The sequence below is a fragment of the Rissa tridactyla genome, chromosome 15 (assembly GCF_028500815.1).
Source record: "Rissa tridactyla isolate bRisTri1 chromosome 15, bRisTri1.patW.cur.20221130, whole genome shotgun sequence".
NCBI classification, from domain to species: Eukaryota; Metazoa; Chordata; class Aves; order Charadriiformes; family Laridae; genus Rissa; species Rissa tridactyla.
In genome coordinates this window covers 8,500,486-8,518,302 of record NC_071480.1, presented here as the reverse complement: position 1 = coordinate 8,518,302, position 17,817 = coordinate 8,500,486, and the positions used below count along the sequence as shown (strand labels likewise).

Genomic DNA, 17,817 nt, shown 5'->3' with positions numbered 1-17,817 from the left:
GAGACGGAGGCGCGGGGCGGTGGCGGAGAAGCTTTATTGCAGCCCCCGTCGGCGGTGGGAAGGGCCCGGCGGGGCCCCGGTGCTGCCTCCCCCCACCTCGCCCTCGCCGTCGGGGCCGTGGCGTCCCGGGGCGGAGCGGCGCCGGCTGCGGCCAGAGGATCCCCGCTGGGGTCTCAGCCGCTCCGCAGGCTGACCCAGAGCACGGCTCCGCTCATGGCTATCAGCGCCAGCACCTGCATCCCGGCCACCACCGGGAAGTAGCGGAACGGGTCGGGGGTCCCCGACGGTGCGTCCGTCCCCGCCGCGGGCGGGCGGGGCTTGGTCGGAGGGAGGGTGGGGGCCGAGTTGAGCGACGGGTCTGCAGATGCGAAGAGGGCACAGATGCAGCGGGTGCGTCCAGGCACTGACCCTCCCTTGTCACTCTCCCCCCCCGCCCCGGGTACCATCTCCTCCCGCAGCCCGGACCCGGATGCCCGTCGTGGTGGTCACTGGTGCTGTGCGGGCGGGTGGGGACGTGCAGGGACTGACCTGGGGACACGATCACCTCCACATCATCACTCTTGTCAACCCGGGGAAAGTCTGATCGCACCCCGCAGCGGTAGATGCCCGCATCCCGCTCGGTCAGGCCCTCCACCGTCACCGTGAACACCCGCCGTGCGCGATTGTCCCGGATGGAGAATCGGTCCCGCCGCACCTCCGGATGATGCATCGAGGTGATGACGATGTCATCATCACAGGTAAAAATAATGCTTGTCGGAGAGCACCAGAATTTCGGCTTCATCTCATTGCCGTGCTGGTACGTGCAGTTCACCGAGAGGGACCCCCCCACGAATCCCCGCACGGTGCCGGGACCCCTCACCGCCGCCCAGCAGCCTGCGGAGACACACGGAGCCGCGGGAGTGCTGCCGCCGCCGCCGCCGCCGCCGCCGCGCCCGCCCCCGGCCCCGCGTCGGGCCGCCCCCCGGCGCCACTCGGGGGCAGGGGGGGCTCCGGCCCGGCATTACCTGGCAGCAGCGTCCAGGCGAGCAGCGGCAGGAGCTGCATGGTCGCTGGCGGATGGCGGAGCTCGGCGTCCTGCCGCTCCCGGTTCCTCTCCGCGGGGCACGGCCAGCCCCCGCGGCACCGCCCGCCCCGTCGGGGCGGAGCGCCGGCACCCCGGGGGCTGCCTGATCGCGGGGGCCGCCCCAGAGAAGAGACGGAGGCGCGGGGCGGTGGCGGAGAAGCTTTATTGCAGCCCCCGTCGGCGGTGGGAAGGGCCCGGCGGGGCCCCGGTGCTGCCTCCCCCCAGCTCGCCCTCGCCGTCGAGGCCGTGGCGTCCCGGAGCGGAGCGGCGCCGGCTGCGGCCAGGGGATCCCCGCTGGGGTCTCAGCCGCTCCGCAGGCTGACCCAGAGCACGGCTCCGCTCATGGCTATCAGCGCCAGCACCTGCAGCCCGGCCACCACCGGGAAGCAGCAGAACGCGTCGGGGGGCCCTTGTGGAGCGTCCATGGTCGGAGGGAGGGTAGGGGCCAGCGACGGGCCTGCAAATGTGAAGAGGGCACAGATGCAGCAGGTGCGTCTAGGCAGTGATTTGCCCTTGTCACTCTCCCCCCTACCCCGGGTACCATCTCCTCCCGCAGCCCGGATGCGGACCCCTGACATGGTGGTCACTGGTGCTGTGAGCGGAGTGAAAGTGCGGGGACTGACCTGGCAACATGATCACCTTCACTTTGAAAGACTTATCACGCTTTGTTGTGTTTGTTCACACCCCGCAGTGGCAGGTGCCCACAAGCCCCTTGGTCAGGCCCTCCATGGTCACCGTGAACACCCGCCATGAGCGATTGTCCTGGGTAGAGAATCGGTCCTGCCTCATCATGGTGTGATTCTTCATGGTAATGATCATGTCAGCAACACAGTCAGAATCTGTTTCTGGTTTGCATCAGAATTTTGGCTTCATCTTATAACCACCCCGATACGTGCACTTCACTGAGACAGATCCCCCCGGGAACTCCCACACGGTGTGAGGAGCCCTCAGCACCCAGCAGCCTGCGGAACACACGGAGCCATGGGAGTGCTGCCACTGCACTGACACGTCCTGCCCCATGGCGCCGGTCCAGTGTGGGGCTTGAGCCCCGGGGGTCCTCACAGCCCTACCTGGCAGCAGCATCCAGGTGAGCGGCAGCAGAAGCCACGTGGACAGGTTGTCCTGGGCCATGCCCCTCACGTTCCTTTTTTGTTGGGTCTCTGGGACTTGGCTTCCTCCTCTGCCTGTGGTACCAACTCCGTTGCTGCTGAAGGTTTAGCAAGAGTGTGGGTTTTTTTTTGTTTCCTCTGGTCTCAGCTGACTTCCTGCCTCCCAGGTCACTGAGAGCTCTTCCATGCAGTGTCCCCTGAGTGCTGCTGCCCTGTTCTTGCCCCCTTTCCTTCCCTTGCCCCAGGGGCTCCCCTTTCTGCCGCCGGCACTGCCCCCACAGTGGGGTGCAGTCCTGCCTCTCCCTGCCTCGCTGCCACACTGCCCAGCCTCTCCGGCCAGGCAGGGTGCCTTGGGGCGCGCTGCCTCTTGAGGGGTGGCTCAGTCCTGCCAGAGAAGGAGCCCCAGCCCCCTGGCCCTGTGCAGCTGGACATGAGCACCCGTCCCCGCTGCCCTGGCCAGCATGTCCCACCGGGCTGTCCCCTCTGCTGTGGCTCAGTAGCCTGTGATGGTGTGCTCCTCCCCACCCCCAACCTGACCTTCATCTCCTGTAATCTGCCCAAGCGATAGCCACCCGTGGTGGTCATAATGGTGATGGCTGCATCCAGCTCAGCGTGGTTGTGGGGAGAGAGATAACAACACAATAGCCAAGGGCTAACTTGAGAAAAGCACCCACCCAACCATAATACCGGTACTGTGGTCAGTATGTGAATATGACTATAATTCAATAATCTTGCCCCACAAATAGTGAACAGCCCAAGAGCACTTTGAGCTCTCCTGCACGGCAGTGGGCTGCACGCCAGGATCCCGCCTTGAGTGGGGACACCGCTCGAGGTTACTTCTCGAGATTGAGAGATCCCTTGTGGCCAACAGTATGCTAAACTTCGAAGCTTCACTAAGATTATAACTCAGAGTGATTGTGCAGGTATAATACTTTAGACATAAGCCATTGTCCAAGTCTGGGGCTTGGATGGATCCAGCGGCACCCAGACCCCTCTCTGAGAAGGAGTTTCGAAAGCCAGGGTGTCCTCTCTGAACCTCGGCTCAATGGGAGGGACAGTTTTGTCTGCTCCTGTCCTCTATGCAGCGTACCTTGCCATCAAATCTTGTTAAACCACTGTCGCATTTACTATCAAACTTTGTTAAGTTGTTGTTTTCTATCAATAAATATGTTGCCGCTTCTGTCTTACGAGTGAAGTGAATCACTCAATCCGTGACATAGCCCCATGCCCCGATCAGGTCTTTCCAGGCTTCCTCCTCATCCCCATCCCTTGTCCCCTGGAAGTACCAGTCCCCCGCAGCGTGCTCCCTCCCACACATCAGCAACTTGCTGAGCCTGCACCGGGTTGGGCAAACCCTTTGGAAGAAGCTCCAAGGGGTGAAGGAGAGTTCGGGGTCAGGTGCGGACAGGCAGGAAAAATGCAGCCCATGCGCAGGGACCACACTGGGTGTCACAGGGACTTTCTCCTATGGCCAGGTCCTGTCTCAGACCAAAGCCTTGCACGCAGACCCGCTGCTGGTACCATCGCACCTCTGGCCTTGGTGAAGGCGAGGAGGCAGCTTTATTGCCAACGGTTGGTTGTAGTTTAGCGGTGCTGAGGGTGTTCCTAGGTGGAGACACAACTGAGGTGCCCCTGTCCCTGACTTGTGCCTTGCCCTGAACTCTGGCCCCTGACAGCAGCTCTTCGGGGGCGAAAGGTCCCTGCCCTGAGCATCACCTGGGCTGGGCTCTGGGCGCTGGGTGTCCCTGTGCAGCTGCTTTCGGGTCCCTTCCCCTGCAGGGCACAACCTGGGAGCTCTGCATTTCCCTGTGGCTCTGCCTTGGAGCTGCCACCTCCATCCTCTCCGCACATGGTATTTCTGGGGCAGGGCTGTCCCCACCTCACAGTGCCAGGGACTGTCCCCGGATGGGGCACGCTGGGGACATGGAAGATCCCACCTGCTCCCCAGGTACCTCCTTCTTGGAGCTTTCCCACTCCCGCATGTTCACTCAGGAGGTGGCACTGGCCAGGCCCAGGAAGATGAGACCCTTCAAACCCTCCAGACAACAAACGAGGAGCTGGGACCCAGGCGGCTGGAAGCGCAGCCCCGGCCCCTGCGTCCCCTGTGGACTCCCAGCACCTACCTGGCAGGAGAGGGCAGGAGGGCGGCAGGGAGAGTGAGGTACGGGGCACAGGGCCGGGCTCCCCAGCTCGCTCCCTCCCGGGCAGCCAAACTGCTGTGTCTGCAGCAGAGGTTTTGCCACGTGTGGCTGTATCAGACTGTGAGTTCCTGGTTCATGCCCGCTCCTGGCACCCCAGGCATTTCAGTTCCTTAAACAAAGCTGAGGAGAAACAACTCTCCTCTAAAGCTCTCGGGGGGGGGACGACACACCGGTGAAGCTGGTTGCGCCATGAAATGTTGGAGTAGCCTGAGGAGGGATGGAGGTGGCCACGCTGCTCTCTGTGGCGTGGCTGCTGGTGCCAGCCACTCCGTGGGGGACAAGGACACGCAAAAAGCAGGGGTTTGGCAGGATTTCAGCAGTGTGCAGGTGCCCGCTTTTTGGAGATGCAGAACCTGGAAAATAGTAGGAGCAACGAGAAAAGGAGCCCATGGTGCAGCTGGGTCTCAGTCTCAAGGTGGAAAGTTGTAGTGGAGGAGACAGTTGTGGAAGGACACTGATCCCCGACTTTCGCTCAGCTGGAGGTGGGCATTTGGTTGCACTGGGCCGTGGTGGAGCAGACACCAACATGGCCCCCTCTGACCCCAAGTCCCCCCCAGTCACACCTCAGCATGTCCCCACACCTCCCCACACATCAGCATCGGCAGCCACCAGCATCCCGGGCAGTGCCAGCAGCCGAAGGAGGGAGCAGGCGGACAGACAGACAGACAGACAGACAGGTACCTGCAGGGTACCCAGGCTTTATTGCAAAATTGTCTTCAGTTGGCAGCTCCAGCTCAGCAGACGCAAGCTCTCTGTGCCCCAGACCCTCCCCTCTCCAGCACAGGGGCTTCCAGGAGGGGCCGAGGCTTCACAGAGGGAGAAGCACCCGGTGCCCAGCAGTTCCCGGCGCGGGGCGTCCGTGATGGGTAGCACAGCCCTGGCAGGGTGGGGGGCAAGGGGACAGGAGGGTGTCCCTGCGGCTCCGGGGTGGTTGGGGTAGGTGGGGAGCCTGGTGCCCCGGTGCTGCCGGTAACCTCGAAGGGCTGTAGGTTTTCCCCGTCGCGGGTCCTGCACCGGCTCTTCACCCACACAACCCCACATGCCAGGGCCAGCACCATGGGCACCTTCACGCTGAGGAAGAGCAGCAGGTGGGTGATACTAAGCTGGGACCTGGGTAGGAGAAAAGAGACGATGCTAGAGCTTGAGCAGGGTCTGGGCACCAAGGATGGGGACTGGGGCACTTGCACAACTACCGGCCACCCCACTTGCCCCCCGGATGCTCCTTGGGACTCCCGCAACCAAGGGGACCCAGGGCTGGGGGATGCATGCAGGGGAAAAGGTGTCTTAGGCTGGGGGATGCTGTTGGGTGCTTGCCCAGAGCCCAAGCCCTGACTCACAGCTTCTCACAGTCCGCGGAACACAGGGGTTTGGTGGCCAACGCGTGCACGTCACTGGGTTTGGTCACGGTTGAATCAGCTGTGAAGAAAACACAGAGTCAGAGGAAAGTGGACACCTCCCCCACCCCCCATCCTGCCCCCTGCACAGGGGGTCTCTGCCCCGAGACTTTGGCCATGGAGGTGCAGGAGGTGGAGATGGGGATCTCCAGGCAATGCTCTGGGCAATGGGGAGGAGGAGGAAGAAAAAGAGGGTTTTTACTGGGAGGGACTGGAAACGCCAACGGACGGGCTTGTGGAAGCAGAGATTCTGAACAGGAGCAGGGCAGAGGCTCTGTTCTGCATGCAGCTCTGTACATGCCCCTCCGTCCCTCCTCCAAATTTACACTGGGGCAGCCTCCAGTGGGTCTCGGTGCCCACAAGGAGCTTGTTCCCTCTTTGACAGCCCCTGTGTTCCCCTGGCTGGGGAGGTCCTGTCCCCAGCACTGTGACCCAAGTGACAGGCTCCATCGAACACCCCTGCTCTGCTCCCAGCCCGGCTTTACCTGCAGAGACCGTCACCTCGGTGCTGTGCCACAGGTTGAACCACAGTCTCTTCTTCACCCCGCAGGAGTACCAGCCTGCGTCCCTCGGCGTAACACCACCCAGCGTCACCGTGAACGAGCGTGCCCTGTGGTTGTCCCTGATGGACACCCCACCCTGTGTCACCGTCACCTCTGAGCCATTGGTTTGGACGATGTCGGTGAAGCAAAACCAGAGGAAGCCAGGGCGGCACCAGTACTTGGGGTAGAGCTCGTAGCCCGGCTTGTAGCTGCAGGACACCGTCAGCGAGTCGCCCTGCTTGGCAGTCACCTGCGTGGGGCCCGTCACCGCCCAGCCACCTGTGGGGGATAGGGAGAGGTGCCACAAGCAGGTACCGGCATCGCCTCAGGGAACTGGGAGGGATATGAGCCCGGGATGCTCGGGGGCACCCTGTCCCAAGGCGGGCTGCACCTGCTGTGCCAGGGAGCGCTGCTGAGATGAGATGAGATGTCCCCGGTCATTAAAAAAGAGCCCCCGTCAAGCACCCCCCGTGTAATTAAATGGGCAAAAAGCCTTATTACCCGGGTTCATATGGAAGCGATACAAGCACATTTCAGAGATCACCCCCTGTAGCCGTCTGGTGGCCACAGAAAAGGACAGTACCCGCTGGGCTCTTGCTGTGACTGCAGTGAGCTGCCAGAGCCCATGGCGTGGGAACCACCTGACCTGTGCTCTTGGGTCTCACCTGGGAAAAGCGTCCAAACCAGGAAAATTCTCATTTTCCAGCTTCTCACTCTCGATGCGGATTTTTCCTTGTAGTTATTCACAAAGCGTCCTGCAGGATGGAGCCGGGTTCATACGCACCGGGGCCTCCCAGGAGTTTCCCAAACCTCTTTCTCCGGCTGCTTCCTTGGGCAGTGTTCACCCACAGACCCTGGATGCCTTTAAAGGCGGTTGCTTCCTCTCCCTTGCGCAGGGACCGTGACTCACCCTGGGGGTGTCTCATGAGAAAGATTCTGCTTTTGTTCTGAAACAGTTGCTGGTTCCCAGCAAAATGCCAAAATGCAGTGGGCTCCTCTGCTGCGATGCCTGTCCCAGCAGAGAATGCTGCCCCTTCCCTCCTTCGAAGCCCGTAGAAAGGGCTTCGGGGTCTTCGCAGGGGGACCAGGCCAGAGAAGGCGTCCGGGGACCAGGGTAGGGTGAATGCAGGTCAGCCCCTGCGGATGGACCGGTTGGGACCACTGGGATGCTCTCCTGGTCGTGATGGACTGGGGTGATGGAGATCCAACCCCACTGCACCGCTGCTCCCCGGCTCCCAAGCCAGCTGCCAGTGCGAGCTGGGCTGCTTTTGTTCATTTTCTCAAGCAGAAGTGTTTCATTTCCCCCCCACAAAAGGCCTTTTTTTGGCACAGCTATGGGTTTTGAGTGACAACACTGTTTTTCTCCTGAAATTAAATGTTTCCACCGAAAGTTTTAGAAACCCAGGCACAAAAAGCAAAGCCACTTCCCTGGCACCTGCCTTGCCAATGGCTTCTTTCCTTGATGCCCCTTGGAAAGAGCAGAAAGCACGAACCCCGGGTCCTGCTGAAGGCTGAGGCTGCTCCTTCCCCTGATCCCATCCCCTCCCTGTCCCCCCTGTCCCCACACCATGGCAAGAGGAAGCTCTGGGTTTTCCTTCTGATCAAGTAACCCATTCATTCCCAGTGAACCATCTGACCGGCTGTGAACTGAGTCACTGCAAATAGCAGCAAGTTCTGAAACCAAGAAGTGACTGGGAACTGCAAACCTGCTTTCTGCTGATAAGCATGCCTGGAAAGGATGAGCAGCCAGGGCTCCAGCCGCCCCCCAGCTGCTCTTGTCTTCCTTACTTTGAGTGCCATGTCCCATTGCCTCCTCCTAACGCAGCCCCAGCAGTACCGGGGTGCCCCGGGGACCCCCAAACGGGACAAAAGCAGCAGAAGCAGCTCTGTGGGCACAGCAGATTGTCCCCTTTCCCCTCCAGACTGAGCCCCTGCAGAGGAATTTCTTTATTGGATTTATCTGAACCCAAAACAATCTGTTTGCTGCTGAGCTGGGAAAACATCCCGCTCCTCAGCCTGCGGAAGAATCAGGGATGTGGTTTCTTGCCAGCCGAGAGGCGCGGGTCAATCCGCCAAAGCAACGCAGGGGCAGGGGGCTCTCGGGGTCCTGCAGGCCAGGGGACGGTGCCAGCATGGCCTTGGGCTCCAGCGTCACTGGCAGAGGCTGTCAGACCGCCGAGATGCCACGGTGATGGGACAGCAGCAGCTGCCTCCTGCAGCGCTCCTTCGCCTCCTCTGCTGCAGCAAGGACATCCCCGGCAGTAGCTCCGCAGAGACCCTCTGTCCATGAGGGATGCTCTGCTAGAACATGTAGGAAACCTCTTGTCCTGGGAAATGTCCTCTGGGCATCCCCATCCTCTCCTCCTGACACAGGGTGTTTGTGTAGATGCCGTGGTCCTCTGGCTCGGGCTCCTGCTCCGTGTCACAGCAGCCACCCTGGCAATGGGACAGCATGTCCCCGCAGCCCTGGGCACGGGTGGGCAGCGCGGGAGCTGCCCAGGGTGAGCAGCCGCCTTGCATGGCCCCTGCCCACGCTGCCCACACTGCCCGCACCAGGGGCCCTCACCTCTGCCAGGAACAGCTCGTTGTTGTAGATGGGCCCATGGTCCGGCTCGGCAGCGGTACCCGGCTTGCGGGGGGCTGTGGGGGCGTTGGGGCGAGGGGCCAGTGTGCCAGAAATAAGAGACATGGAGGGGGTGTTTCTGTGTCGCTGGGAGGGCGAAACCCCCTGTAGCCCTGTGCCCAGGCTGGGTTTGTCCCCCAGGTCCTGGGACAGGCAGAGGGGTGTGCCTTGGACGGGGCGCGCGTGGGTGCCGTTACCTTCCCTCCTCCTGCGCAGGGCGTAGAGGAGCCCGGCAGAGCCTGCGGCAGCCAGGAGGGAGAGCAGGACCACGCTGGGCACCAGGGCACTCGGGGCTGGCCCTCTGGGGATGGAGGCGAGAGGAGAGGAGCGGGGCTGGTTCTCTCCTTCCCAAGGCTGGGGCTTTGTTCTGCAGTGCCCTGCACGTTGCTGCCCTCCCCCAGCCCCTCTGCAGCCAGCCGTGGGGTGGGAGGCAAAGCAGGACAACAGCCTGGGACCTCAATTTGGTCTCTGCCACTGCATCACTCCCAAATGCCCGGGCTGATAGATGAAGACCCTGCGTGTCTCCCTGAGCCCCCTCACTCAGGGGCACCCAGTGCTGCCTGAGGCAGTGAGAGCCCACCGTCCTTCCCCGTGCCCACCCTGTGCCCCAGAGCCCCGGACTCACCCTGTGGTGGTGGCGTTGGTGGTGGCGTTGGTGGGGGGGGGATGCTCCATCACGGTGGTGGAGATCCAGGGGGTAGGGGTGGTCTGGGGACCTGCCGTGGTACCCAGCACAGCTGCATAAAAGAAGGTCCTGGTGGGAACTAGGGGCTGGAAGTGACCATGCGTCCCCCACATCTCCTCCAGCAGCAGACAAATACTTGCCCACATCCGCTCCAGCACATGCCTTTGCCCTGCCAGCATCCTTGTGGGACTCACCCTGTCTGCGCCTGCCTGCCCCCCTGCCTCCCCCTCGCCTCTCTGGGCTGTGTCTCCCCATGGCGAGACATCTCTCCACCCGCCATGAGCCAGAGGTTTCCCCAAGGCCAGTGAGGTTGGATCTACCCCTTTTCCTTGTGTAGAAACTCAAATTTTGTATCCTTTGGCTGTTGGAGGCTGGGTTTGGCAGGCGCTCCCTGGCCTCCGCACTGGGGCTCAGCATTAGTGCTCACTGCCGTGTGTAGCCGGTGGCTCCACTGTCCTGCCTGCTCGGCGCTGGGTGCTGGGACCCCCAAAAACAGCCCGGGGCTGGACCCTGCATTGGGCTTTAGCACATTCTGCCTGCATCTGTGATCATCCTCTGAAGAAAGCAGCCTGTCACCCCTCCCATCCTCTGCTGCTTGTTTATACTGGGTGGTAGAACTGGATCAGAGCCCAGGGGCTCTATCCTGCATTGCTGCTTCCTCCCAGGTCACTGCTGGCCCATGAGCCAGTGGCCTCTCCAAAAAAGGGTCCTGGCCAGCAAAATTTCCAACCGGCTGGACACCAGGGCTTACCTGGAACCACCCTCACTGTCACCGGCTCCATCAGGTCCCTGCCCATCCTCTCAATCCCGCACCAGTAGCTCCCAGCATCCGCCTCAGAGATGCCTTTCATGGTGAGTAGAACCACGCAGAAGACATGGTTGTCCTGGATGGAGACCCGGCCATGCTGCCAGGGCGCTTCACTGCCCTCTGTCTCCACCACCTTGCGGCAGGAGTCCCGGCTGGCCCCTCGGCACCAGTACTTGTTGTAGCCCTCGTAGCCCCGGGGGTACCAGCAGCGGATGGAGACCGTCTCCCCGACCTGGCCACTGACCTCCCTGGGGACAACCAGAGCCTGGCAAACTGCAAAGAAACCCACAGTGACACCAGGAGAGAAACAGGGCTGCAAAGTCAGCCTTCCCCCGAGCCTCTCCTTCTTGGCTCTCTTTGGAAAGAAGAGCTTTGGGGGAGACCCCATCTGCCAACGTTTAGTCCCAGACATGAGGCTGCGGTGATGGGAGACTTTGGCTCTGTCGGTGCCCAGCAGGGAGCCCGTGCCCCTGGGGGGGGCTCAGCACCCTTGGTGCCAGCAGGAGCCGGAGCATCACCAGCGTGGTTGGAACCTGTCCTCACCTGGGAGAAGGAGCCAGACCCAGCCCGCCGATATCCCCATCGTCCAGCTTTGCTCTGGAGATTCACGAGCATCAGCCTCCCAAGCAAACTGGGGGATGCTGAGCTGATGCGTGCTCTTGGCTTCTTTTGTTGCTTTTTCATTTGTGCAAGAGGCAGCGGCGAAGCGCGCTGCTCTGCTGCCGGGTTATTTTTATCTGGCCAGGCTTCGCCTCGGGGCTGGGAGGTTTTTGCTGCGGGTAAGAAGCTGCTGAGACGCTTTTTGCAAACTGGCACACCTGAAGCATAACAGGGAGGGTGGGCAGCTGCAGAAACAGGACATGGGGCCCCATGCACCCCACTTGACAGGAGGGTTTAGGAGGGGAGGGGTCTTCACCCCAAATAGCTGTTGCAGAGAGGTGCTGGAACACAGGAGCTGAGCAGAGCTTCCAACAACAAAATGGGGCAAAACCAGCACAGGAGCTTTGATCTTTGCAGAGTCCACCTTGTGTTCCTGGGTGTGCTGGAGGCTGCATGTCCTGGTGCTCCCCCTCGGCCAGGCTGAGGAGGGACTCCGGGATGGGTGCAGCCTCCCAGGCGCTCGGAGGGTGTCAGCTCAGCCCCTGGGCTGCGTTTTGGCTGAGGGGGACATGGTGGGGACATGGCAGCTCTCGGGGGTGTGGGTGCCTGGTCCCAGCCTCAGCCTCTGCTGGGGTCTGCAGCACTGAGCTGGTGGGGGGGGGAGTGGGGGACCTGAGACCTACGGAGAGGGGGGAGCGGGAGTGATCCGGACATCACCCAGAGCTGCTGTACGGTGCAGAGGGCTGCAGTTGGGTGGCTGGGGGTCAGCTCTGCCGATGGTGCCCCCTGGGGCAGGATGGTTGGGATGATGTGGGACTTCCTCCTCCTCCTCCTCCTCCTTCTCTGGCTTTTTTATCCCAGGTATGACCAAGCTGGCATTCAGTGGAAAAATTGGGAGCATGGCTCCATCGCTGGAGCTGGTCCAGGCAGCAGCTCCCCCCATGCTCCATCTCCACGTTCGGCAGCAGACCTTCTTGCAGACGATGAGCTTGGGTTGTGCAAGTGGCACCTGGAGGAGCTCCCCTGGCCTGTGGCTGGGATGGAGCTGAGCTTCCCCCCAGCTCCGGCTCCGGCGTGGCTGCCCCAGTGCTGTCCTGCCGACGCAGGGCTGTCCGCAGGCCCTTCATGCAGCATCTCCCCACTTCCTTTTCTTTCCATCCTTGTGGTTTTTCTTCCTCTTTCTAAAACTGATGCGTAGGTTTCCATTTCGCAGTAGGGTGATTATATTTGGGTAGATGACGAGATCTACCCAAACAGGGGCATTTCCTTCCGCAGCTCCTCAGCCTGGGATATGCAGCCGAAATCCTGACGTCTGCATGGGAGGCCGGGCTGGGGGCAGCAGGATGGGACCCCCTGCAGCCAGGTTACCACCAGACCCTCCCTCCACCCCCCTTCAGCCCCTTCACTCTGTGCAGAGCCAGAGGGAAGGGAATGAGGTACCAACGAGGTAAAAATAAAGAAGTACAAGTCTGAGGGCTGTGTGGGAACATGGGTGGCCTCACTGGCTGTACCACCACCTCCTTCCTGGGGCATCTCAGAGTCACCAGGGCCAGGAAGGGGATGGAGGTCATATCTCAGACCAAATGGTGACCTCCACTTCCTCCTTATTGCTGAGCACAAGAACCAAGGAGGATGAGAAGGGGCTGCCAGAGAGCAGCATCCCTTGGTCCCCCACAGCCTGGACCACGAACAATGGGCTTTTAACCCCTGAGTGAGGGATATTTTAAACACATCCCATACCTTCTGATCTCATCTTGTTTAATAACCTCATGGCAGGATGGGGACAAACAGCACTGCTGGCCTGGTGGCGTGCAGGTCATGCTGCGGGACCCCATGGGACACTAGGGTCCCCGGTCTCATGTGGTACGGAGGGGACTGGGGTTGCTTCTGCAGGATACGGGGAATCTCAACAGGAGAAGCAGAGAGAGCTCGAGCAGCAGTGGGGAAACACATCCTCGATGTCGGGCGAGCCACAGGGGATGCCCGTTCCTGGACACGGGGATTCTGGCAGCGAGGGGCCAAGAGCGGAGCCGCTCAGCGCGTGTTCATGTAGATTGGCTGCAGATTTGGAGCTCTGGAAACCGAAACTTCGTCTTCTTTTTCAAAGTCCTGAAATGGGGGAGAAATGTGAAGATCTGTGGCACTTTGCAGGTTTGCCTATGCCAGAGCCCTAAAAGTTCATGTCGACATAATGCCAGTTCCTAAAGGTTTTGGTAGCTGCTGCCTGGGACAGGTGGTTAAAGGTAAGGGAAAGGTTGGTGTGGGGGAAGGAGTGTGACCCCAAAGCCGGGCAGCTCCTCCTCACCGTGGGGCTGGCAGCAAGGAGCTCCCGTGGGGTAACATGCTGCGTGCTCGGGGAGCTGCCCCAGCCCCCTTTACCTGCCACTTGGCCGGTCTGTTCTCATAGTCATCCTCGGGCAAGCTGAGCTCCCTTTCCCTGTTCATGTAGATGTTATTGGAAGCGGCTGCTCGCTTCCAGCTTGAAGGGACCTGGAGGTGATGAGGTGTGTTGGGGACCAGGCGGGCTCCAGGCAGTGGGTCCCTCATGGTGGAGCCATCACCAGACCCCCATCCCACTGCCTTGCCACCTGCAGTACCTGGAGGTCCTTGGCCCTTCTCCTCTCCATGGCCTGGGCCGCTGGGGGAAGTGCAGGAGAAATGGGTCAGACCAGCACAGAGCTCCCTTTGCTGAAAGGGAGCATTTTGGGGGGGTCCTGAGCCCTTCCCCATGGGTGTCACATCGTCTCCTGTGCAACCTCAAGTCTGGTCTGATTTTGCCAAGAGCCCCTGGACCATGGCGGGTCCTGGGGAGGGCTCCAGCCCCTTTCGCCCCAAGCCCTGCTCACCCCTGGGATGGGAGCGGGAGGGCAGCCTGTGGTGTGCTGGGGGGACCCCCCCACAGAGGAGGGCCACAGCTTGGAACCCCAGATCACTTGTACCTTTGCTGTTCTCCAGTGATGCCCTTCTAATCCTACGGCAGATGATGACGCCCAAAACCAGCACCAGCACAGCAGCGGATGTCAGGAACAGGACAAGCAGGTTTAGGGTTCTAGGAGGGGAGAAAAGGCTGTTAGCTGCCCCTCTGTGCTGCCCCCTCTGCAGCCCTGTGCCCTGGGGAGGGCTTTCATGCCTGTATTTGGCACAAACCCAGGGACTATGAGACTCCACAGACTGGCAAGGATGTTCCAAGGATTTCTCCCAGGTTTCCTGGCCACGGAATCATGCACGTGTATGTGCAATATCTGGCCAAGTTGGCCTGAGTGAGTTGCACAGATTCATCCCTCACTTCCACGGACAAATGCCCAGACGCAGCACAGGCCTGCCTGGGGTGTTGGGAATCCCTCCAGCCCTGCGGGAGCTGGGCAAAGACCCTGGGACCCCCAAACAGCACAGTCCTACAGCATCCAGGGATACAGCAGTCCCCTTAGAATCACGTTTTGCTTTCTCCGGAGATGCCCCATTGGCCCCAAAGCCCTGTGGGCACGCTGGAGCTGGACCCTGCATCCTCAGGCTGCCTGGTCCTTGTGCTGGGGACAGACCCTCTCCTCCCCAGTGGCCCTGGCACTCACCTAGCCTGCAGGCTTCTGTATTCTGGCATGGACACAGTGTTTTCCAGCTCCAGGGGAGTCCATGGAAAGGTAGGAGCAGATGTGGCCTCTTCCCTCTGCGTCATGTGAAGGTCATACAGTGTGCTCCTGGGCACTGTGGTGGAAAAAGATGGGAAGCAAAGCGCCGTGGTGCGTGTTAGCTGGTACTGGGCTGTAGCTGAGGTTGGTGACTGGGGGCTTCAGGGCCACAGAGGCTACTAGAAGGGAGGTGATGGGGGGTGGCTGGGAAATGCCAAGTGTGGCTCCAGGGAGGCTGTGTACACCGTGGGAGCGAGGGGGTGGATACTGGGGGATCACTGAAGGCAATTGGGAGGGGAATTTCTTCCATCCCCAGCTCTCCCCGTCCTCTCTCCCAAGCCTCCCCTGCCTCCATTTCCTCTGCACTTCCAGCCTCCATCAAAGCAGAACAGCCACATCAGGAGCTTACCTGGGAGAACAGACACCATGACGGGGAACATGGGGGTCATACCAGGTTGCCTGGATCCCACACCAGTACTGATCGCTGTCCTCCACTGTCAGGTTCTCCATGGTCACCACAAACATGTGGTGAACGGGGTCATCTCGCAAGGAGACCCTGTCCCCCAACACCTCGTTCCTGGGGGTCGTGGTCTGAACGAGGATGGAGCAGGAAAACCAGCTGCTGCCCCTGCACCAGTACTTATTGGCATCCGCCAGCTCCGGCTTGTACTTGCAGGGTACTTCGACGGAGCCCCCCGGGAAGCCGCTCACCTCCTTGGGACCTTGCAGAGCCCAGCATCCTGCAGGGATAGAGCCCATACCAGCCTGCGGGCAAGCACAAGCCCACGCACAAGCCTTCCCCCTGTCCCCAGCCCACTGCCTGTGCCCCTACCACGCAAGCTGCTTCGTGCTACTCCCAGAAAACCTCTCTGGAGCCAGTGGTGCTGCAGCCCAGGGCTCTGGCTTCAAGGTGGAGGGAGGCTATGTGGGGCCAGATGCCGAGGAGGGAGGGAGGGCACAGGGGAAACCGCTTGGTCTCAGCCTCCCGATGAAAACCCGGTACCTGGAAACCCCCTTCTGCTTCTGCCAGTGGGCTCTTCTGAGAAGAGCTGCCCCTCCAGCCCTGGGCAGGACAGGCCCCCCCCCAGGCTTTCCCAGGTTCAGGTTTAAAAAAAAGGAAGAAATTCTAAATATCTCCCTCGGTCTGCAGCCCCCTGCCCTCCTTCACCTCTGCCCTCTCCCAAAGACAAACCCCCTGGGATGCTACTGCTCACCCCAAAGCGCTCAGGTTTCTGTTAAAGGCCATCTCTGCTGGCAAGCACAAGGCAGCAAGCCCACCCTGCCTGCCCTGCCCCCCCTGCCTGCTGCTCTCATGGCAGACGGCGGGTCACGGGATTTGCAAGCTCCCTGCAGCCTCCCGTGGGGTGTTTTTAGGGGTCTGTGGGTTGGAAAAGGTTTCCAGCCTCTATGTGGGATTGAAATAGTTAATCAGTTCTTGGCAGAGGGGAAAGTAGGGAAGAAATATATCCACAAGGCATTTCCATCACTGTTGGATGAGGATGTGGATTTTGGAAGGCTGGCACAGCCCTGATGAGCCCTTACCCGCTCCCATTGATACGAGAAGATCCTGCTCTTACCTGGGAGGAGAATCCAGGTCCAGACCAGGAACCTTTCCCCCATCCCGCTCACTGGGTGGCTGCAGGCTCAGCCCTCACTCCCCGGCGTTACAAGTCCCCAGCAGTGGCCATACCAAGTGCCAGACGCCCTCGAAGGAGCCCTTCACGGCTGCGCTGCCGCTTCTCGGCTTCCTGCCCTGGTTCCACTTCCCCCGGGGCGTGGGTTCTGCCTCACTTCTCTAGCTCGGGGCAACACATACCGCTGCTGCTACGGGCCAGGGATACCCGCACCAAACACTTCTTTCCAAACTCGCTCAGGGCTGATGAAAAACTAAGTTCAGCTTTTCAAAGGGGAAAACCTGATGTTGAAGAGGAGAAATGATGATGGACAAGCTGAGGATGGACAAACCATCATGGGCCAGTGGACCATGCTCTGCTCCTGCTGGTACCCCTGTGCTGGGTTGCTCTGGGATGCACACATGAGGAGCAGAAGCTGGAGGAGCTGGGGTTTCCATCTGCCTCGGAGCCTGTGCTGTCCCGATCCAGCCCTGGTGTGACCGGGAGTGCAGATGCTGGGGTGGGAGAGCTCATCCCTGGCAAGTTGTCACGCACCAGCTCTCCTGGTGATAGTCCACTCCTGGTGGTACCCAAGAGCCGCTAATGTACAGCGGTGCTAAGCTGCGGGATATGGCAGAGGACTGAGCTCTTCAAAACACAAAGAAGGAGGCGTCAACTCACCTGGGAACCCATTAGGCAGGAGAGGCAGACACCAACTTACCCTGCGAGGGTTATTGCATGTGCACTGGGAAGCTGCATCCCTGCTGCTGCCCAGCAAAGCACACAGAGCCTTTCCCACCATTCCCCGGGGTTGGGAGGAAGACTGGGAGAAGTGTCTCAGAGGTGGAGGCTCCAGCTGGAACATGCACAGGGAAGGCACCTACAGAGGCATTTGCTGGCTGGATATTTCGAAGGCAGCATGGTTACCCGAAAGCAGCCAGAAGCACTTCTTCAAACAGCCACTTTGGTAGACATGCTGGAGGAATTTTCCAAGCCACATCCGTGCTGTCACCATCAGATGAGAGGTATCATTTCCCCTTCCCTTTCTCCGTTTCATGTTTGGTTTCTCGGCAGGCTGAGCAGCTGCCCAGCCCAGCGCAGGGCTGGGACCCCCAGCACAGACCTGAGACCCCCAGCACAGACCTGGGCCAGTTCCCCCCCAGCATCACAGTCCCCAGGACCATGTTACCCTCCAGAGAGCTCCTCACTCCATTGCAGTGGCTGAAGGCAGATCTCCTTCCTGCCCTCGAGGACACAGCAGTGATTTACAGCCGCCCAGCGCTGAAGCTGCAACTCCCACATGAGGTTTTACCCTGATATTTCTGCCTGAGCGAAGGGGCCCTGGCTGCAGTGGGGATGCTGGGTGCAGGGTGTTGACAAGGGTTTTGCAAAGGGGGTGGCTCCAGTTCAGTGCCTCAGGCTGAAACCACCTCAGCAGCCTGTGAACGTGCTCCTGGATAGGAAGAGCAAGATGGGAGTGGGCAGGGGCGAGGAACCCCAGAGTGCTGATGTGAGAGGCTCTGTCACACGAGGGGCTGCAATATTTATTCCAA

The 17,817-nt window shown here is 60.6% G+C and overlaps 4 protein-coding genes across 5 annotated transcripts; all 4 read right to left on the bottom strand.

The window, feature by feature from the left end:
* Positions 1-6: 6 nt before the first annotated feature.
* LOC128917993 (CMRF35-like molecule 8) lies at positions 7-1,119 on the bottom strand. 2 transcript variants are annotated; one of them, XM_054221801.1, is made up of 3 exons: positions 1,005-1,119; positions 529-873; positions 7-358 (listed from the first exon to the last, which is right to left on the bottom strand). In XM_054221801.1, exons 1-3 carry the CDS (start codon positions 1,042-1,044, stop codon positions 174-176), a joined length of 570 nt encoding a protein of 189 aa, XP_054077776.1. In that variant the 5' UTR covers positions 1,045-1,119; the 3' UTR covers positions 7-173. The 2 variants fall into 2 exon arrangements, with proteins under 2 accessions (XP_054077776.1, XP_054077777.1); XM_054221802.1 differs by having other exon boundaries at positions 221-358; positions 444-873.
* A 3,988-nt stretch (positions 1,120-5,107) lies between these two features.
* On the bottom strand, positions 5,108-7,119 carry LOC128918096 (CMRF35-like molecule 7). Its single transcript, XM_054221978.1, has 4 exons — positions 6,975-7,119; positions 6,253-6,588; positions 5,711-5,789; positions 5,108-5,483 (listed from the first exon to the last, which is right to left on the bottom strand). Exons 1-4 carry the CDS (start codon positions 7,006-7,008, stop codon positions 5,108-5,110), a joined length of 825 nt encoding a protein of 274 aa, XP_054077953.1. The 5' UTR covers positions 7,009-7,119.
* A 1,491-nt stretch (positions 7,120-8,610) lies between these two features.
* On the bottom strand, positions 8,611-10,813 carry LOC128918095 (CMRF35-like molecule 2). The gene is made up of 5 exons (XM_054221977.1): positions 10,369-10,813; positions 9,558-9,669; positions 9,130-9,233; positions 8,876-8,949; positions 8,611-8,745 (listed from the first exon to the last, which is right to left on the bottom strand). Exons 1-5 carry the CDS (start codon positions 10,811-10,813, stop codon positions 8,611-8,613), a joined length of 870 nt encoding a protein of 289 aa, XP_054077952.1.
* A 1,853-nt stretch (positions 10,814-12,666) lies between these two features.
* Positions 12,667-16,360, bottom strand: LOC128917936 (CMRF35-like molecule 7). Its single transcript, XM_054221677.1, is given in 8 exon segments — positions 12,667-13,134; positions 13,405-13,515; positions 13,623-13,663; positions 13,965-14,074; positions 14,595-14,727; positions 15,061-15,094; positions 15,096-15,391; positions 16,229-16,360. Coding segments are annotated over 8 exon segments (843 nt in total). The 5' UTR covers positions 16,272-16,360; the 3' UTR covers positions 12,667-13,059.
* Positions 16,361-17,817: the final 1,457 nt, after the last annotated feature.

Excerpts from the sequence above, each read along its gene's own strand:
- LOC128918096 (XM_054221978.1), bottom strand. The coding sequence starts at position 7,008 with ATGAGAATTTTCCTGGTTTGGACGCTTTTCCCAG. Across the intron at positions 5,790-6,252 it reads CGAGGTGACGGTCTCTGCAG|CTGATTCAACCGTGACCAAA; the intron begins GTAAAGCCGGGC and ends TTTTCTTCACAG. Across the intron at positions 5,484-5,710 it reads TCCGCGGACTGTGAGAAGCT|GTCCCAGCTTAGTATCACCC; the intron begins GTGAGTCAGGGC and ends TCTCCTACCCAG.
- LOC128918095 (XM_054221977.1), bottom strand. The coding sequence starts at position 10,813 with ATGGGGTCTCCCCCAAAGCTCTTCTTTCCAAAGAGAGCCAAGAAGGAG. Across the intron at positions 9,670-10,368 it reads GACAGTGAGGGTGGTTCCAG|CTGTGCTGGGTACCACGGCA; the intron begins GTAAGCCCTGGT and ends TCTTTTATGCAG. Across the intron at positions 8,746-8,875 it reads ACGAGCTGTTCCTGGCAGAG|GGTGGCTGCTGTGACACGGA; the intron begins GTGAGGGCCCCT and ends TCCCATTGCCAG.
- LOC128917993 (XM_054221801.1), bottom strand. The coding sequence starts at position 1,044 with ATGCAGCTCCTGCCGCTGCTCGCCTGGACGCTGCTGCCAG. Across the intron at positions 874-1,004 it reads CGCCTGGACGCTGCTGCCAG|GCTGCTGGGCGGCGGTGAGG; the intron begins GTAATGCCGGGC and ends GTGTCTCCGCAG. Across the intron at positions 359-528 it reads GGAGGTGATCGTGTCCCCAG|ACCCGTCGCTCAACTCGGCC; the intron begins GTCAGTCCCTGC and ends TCGCATCTGCAG.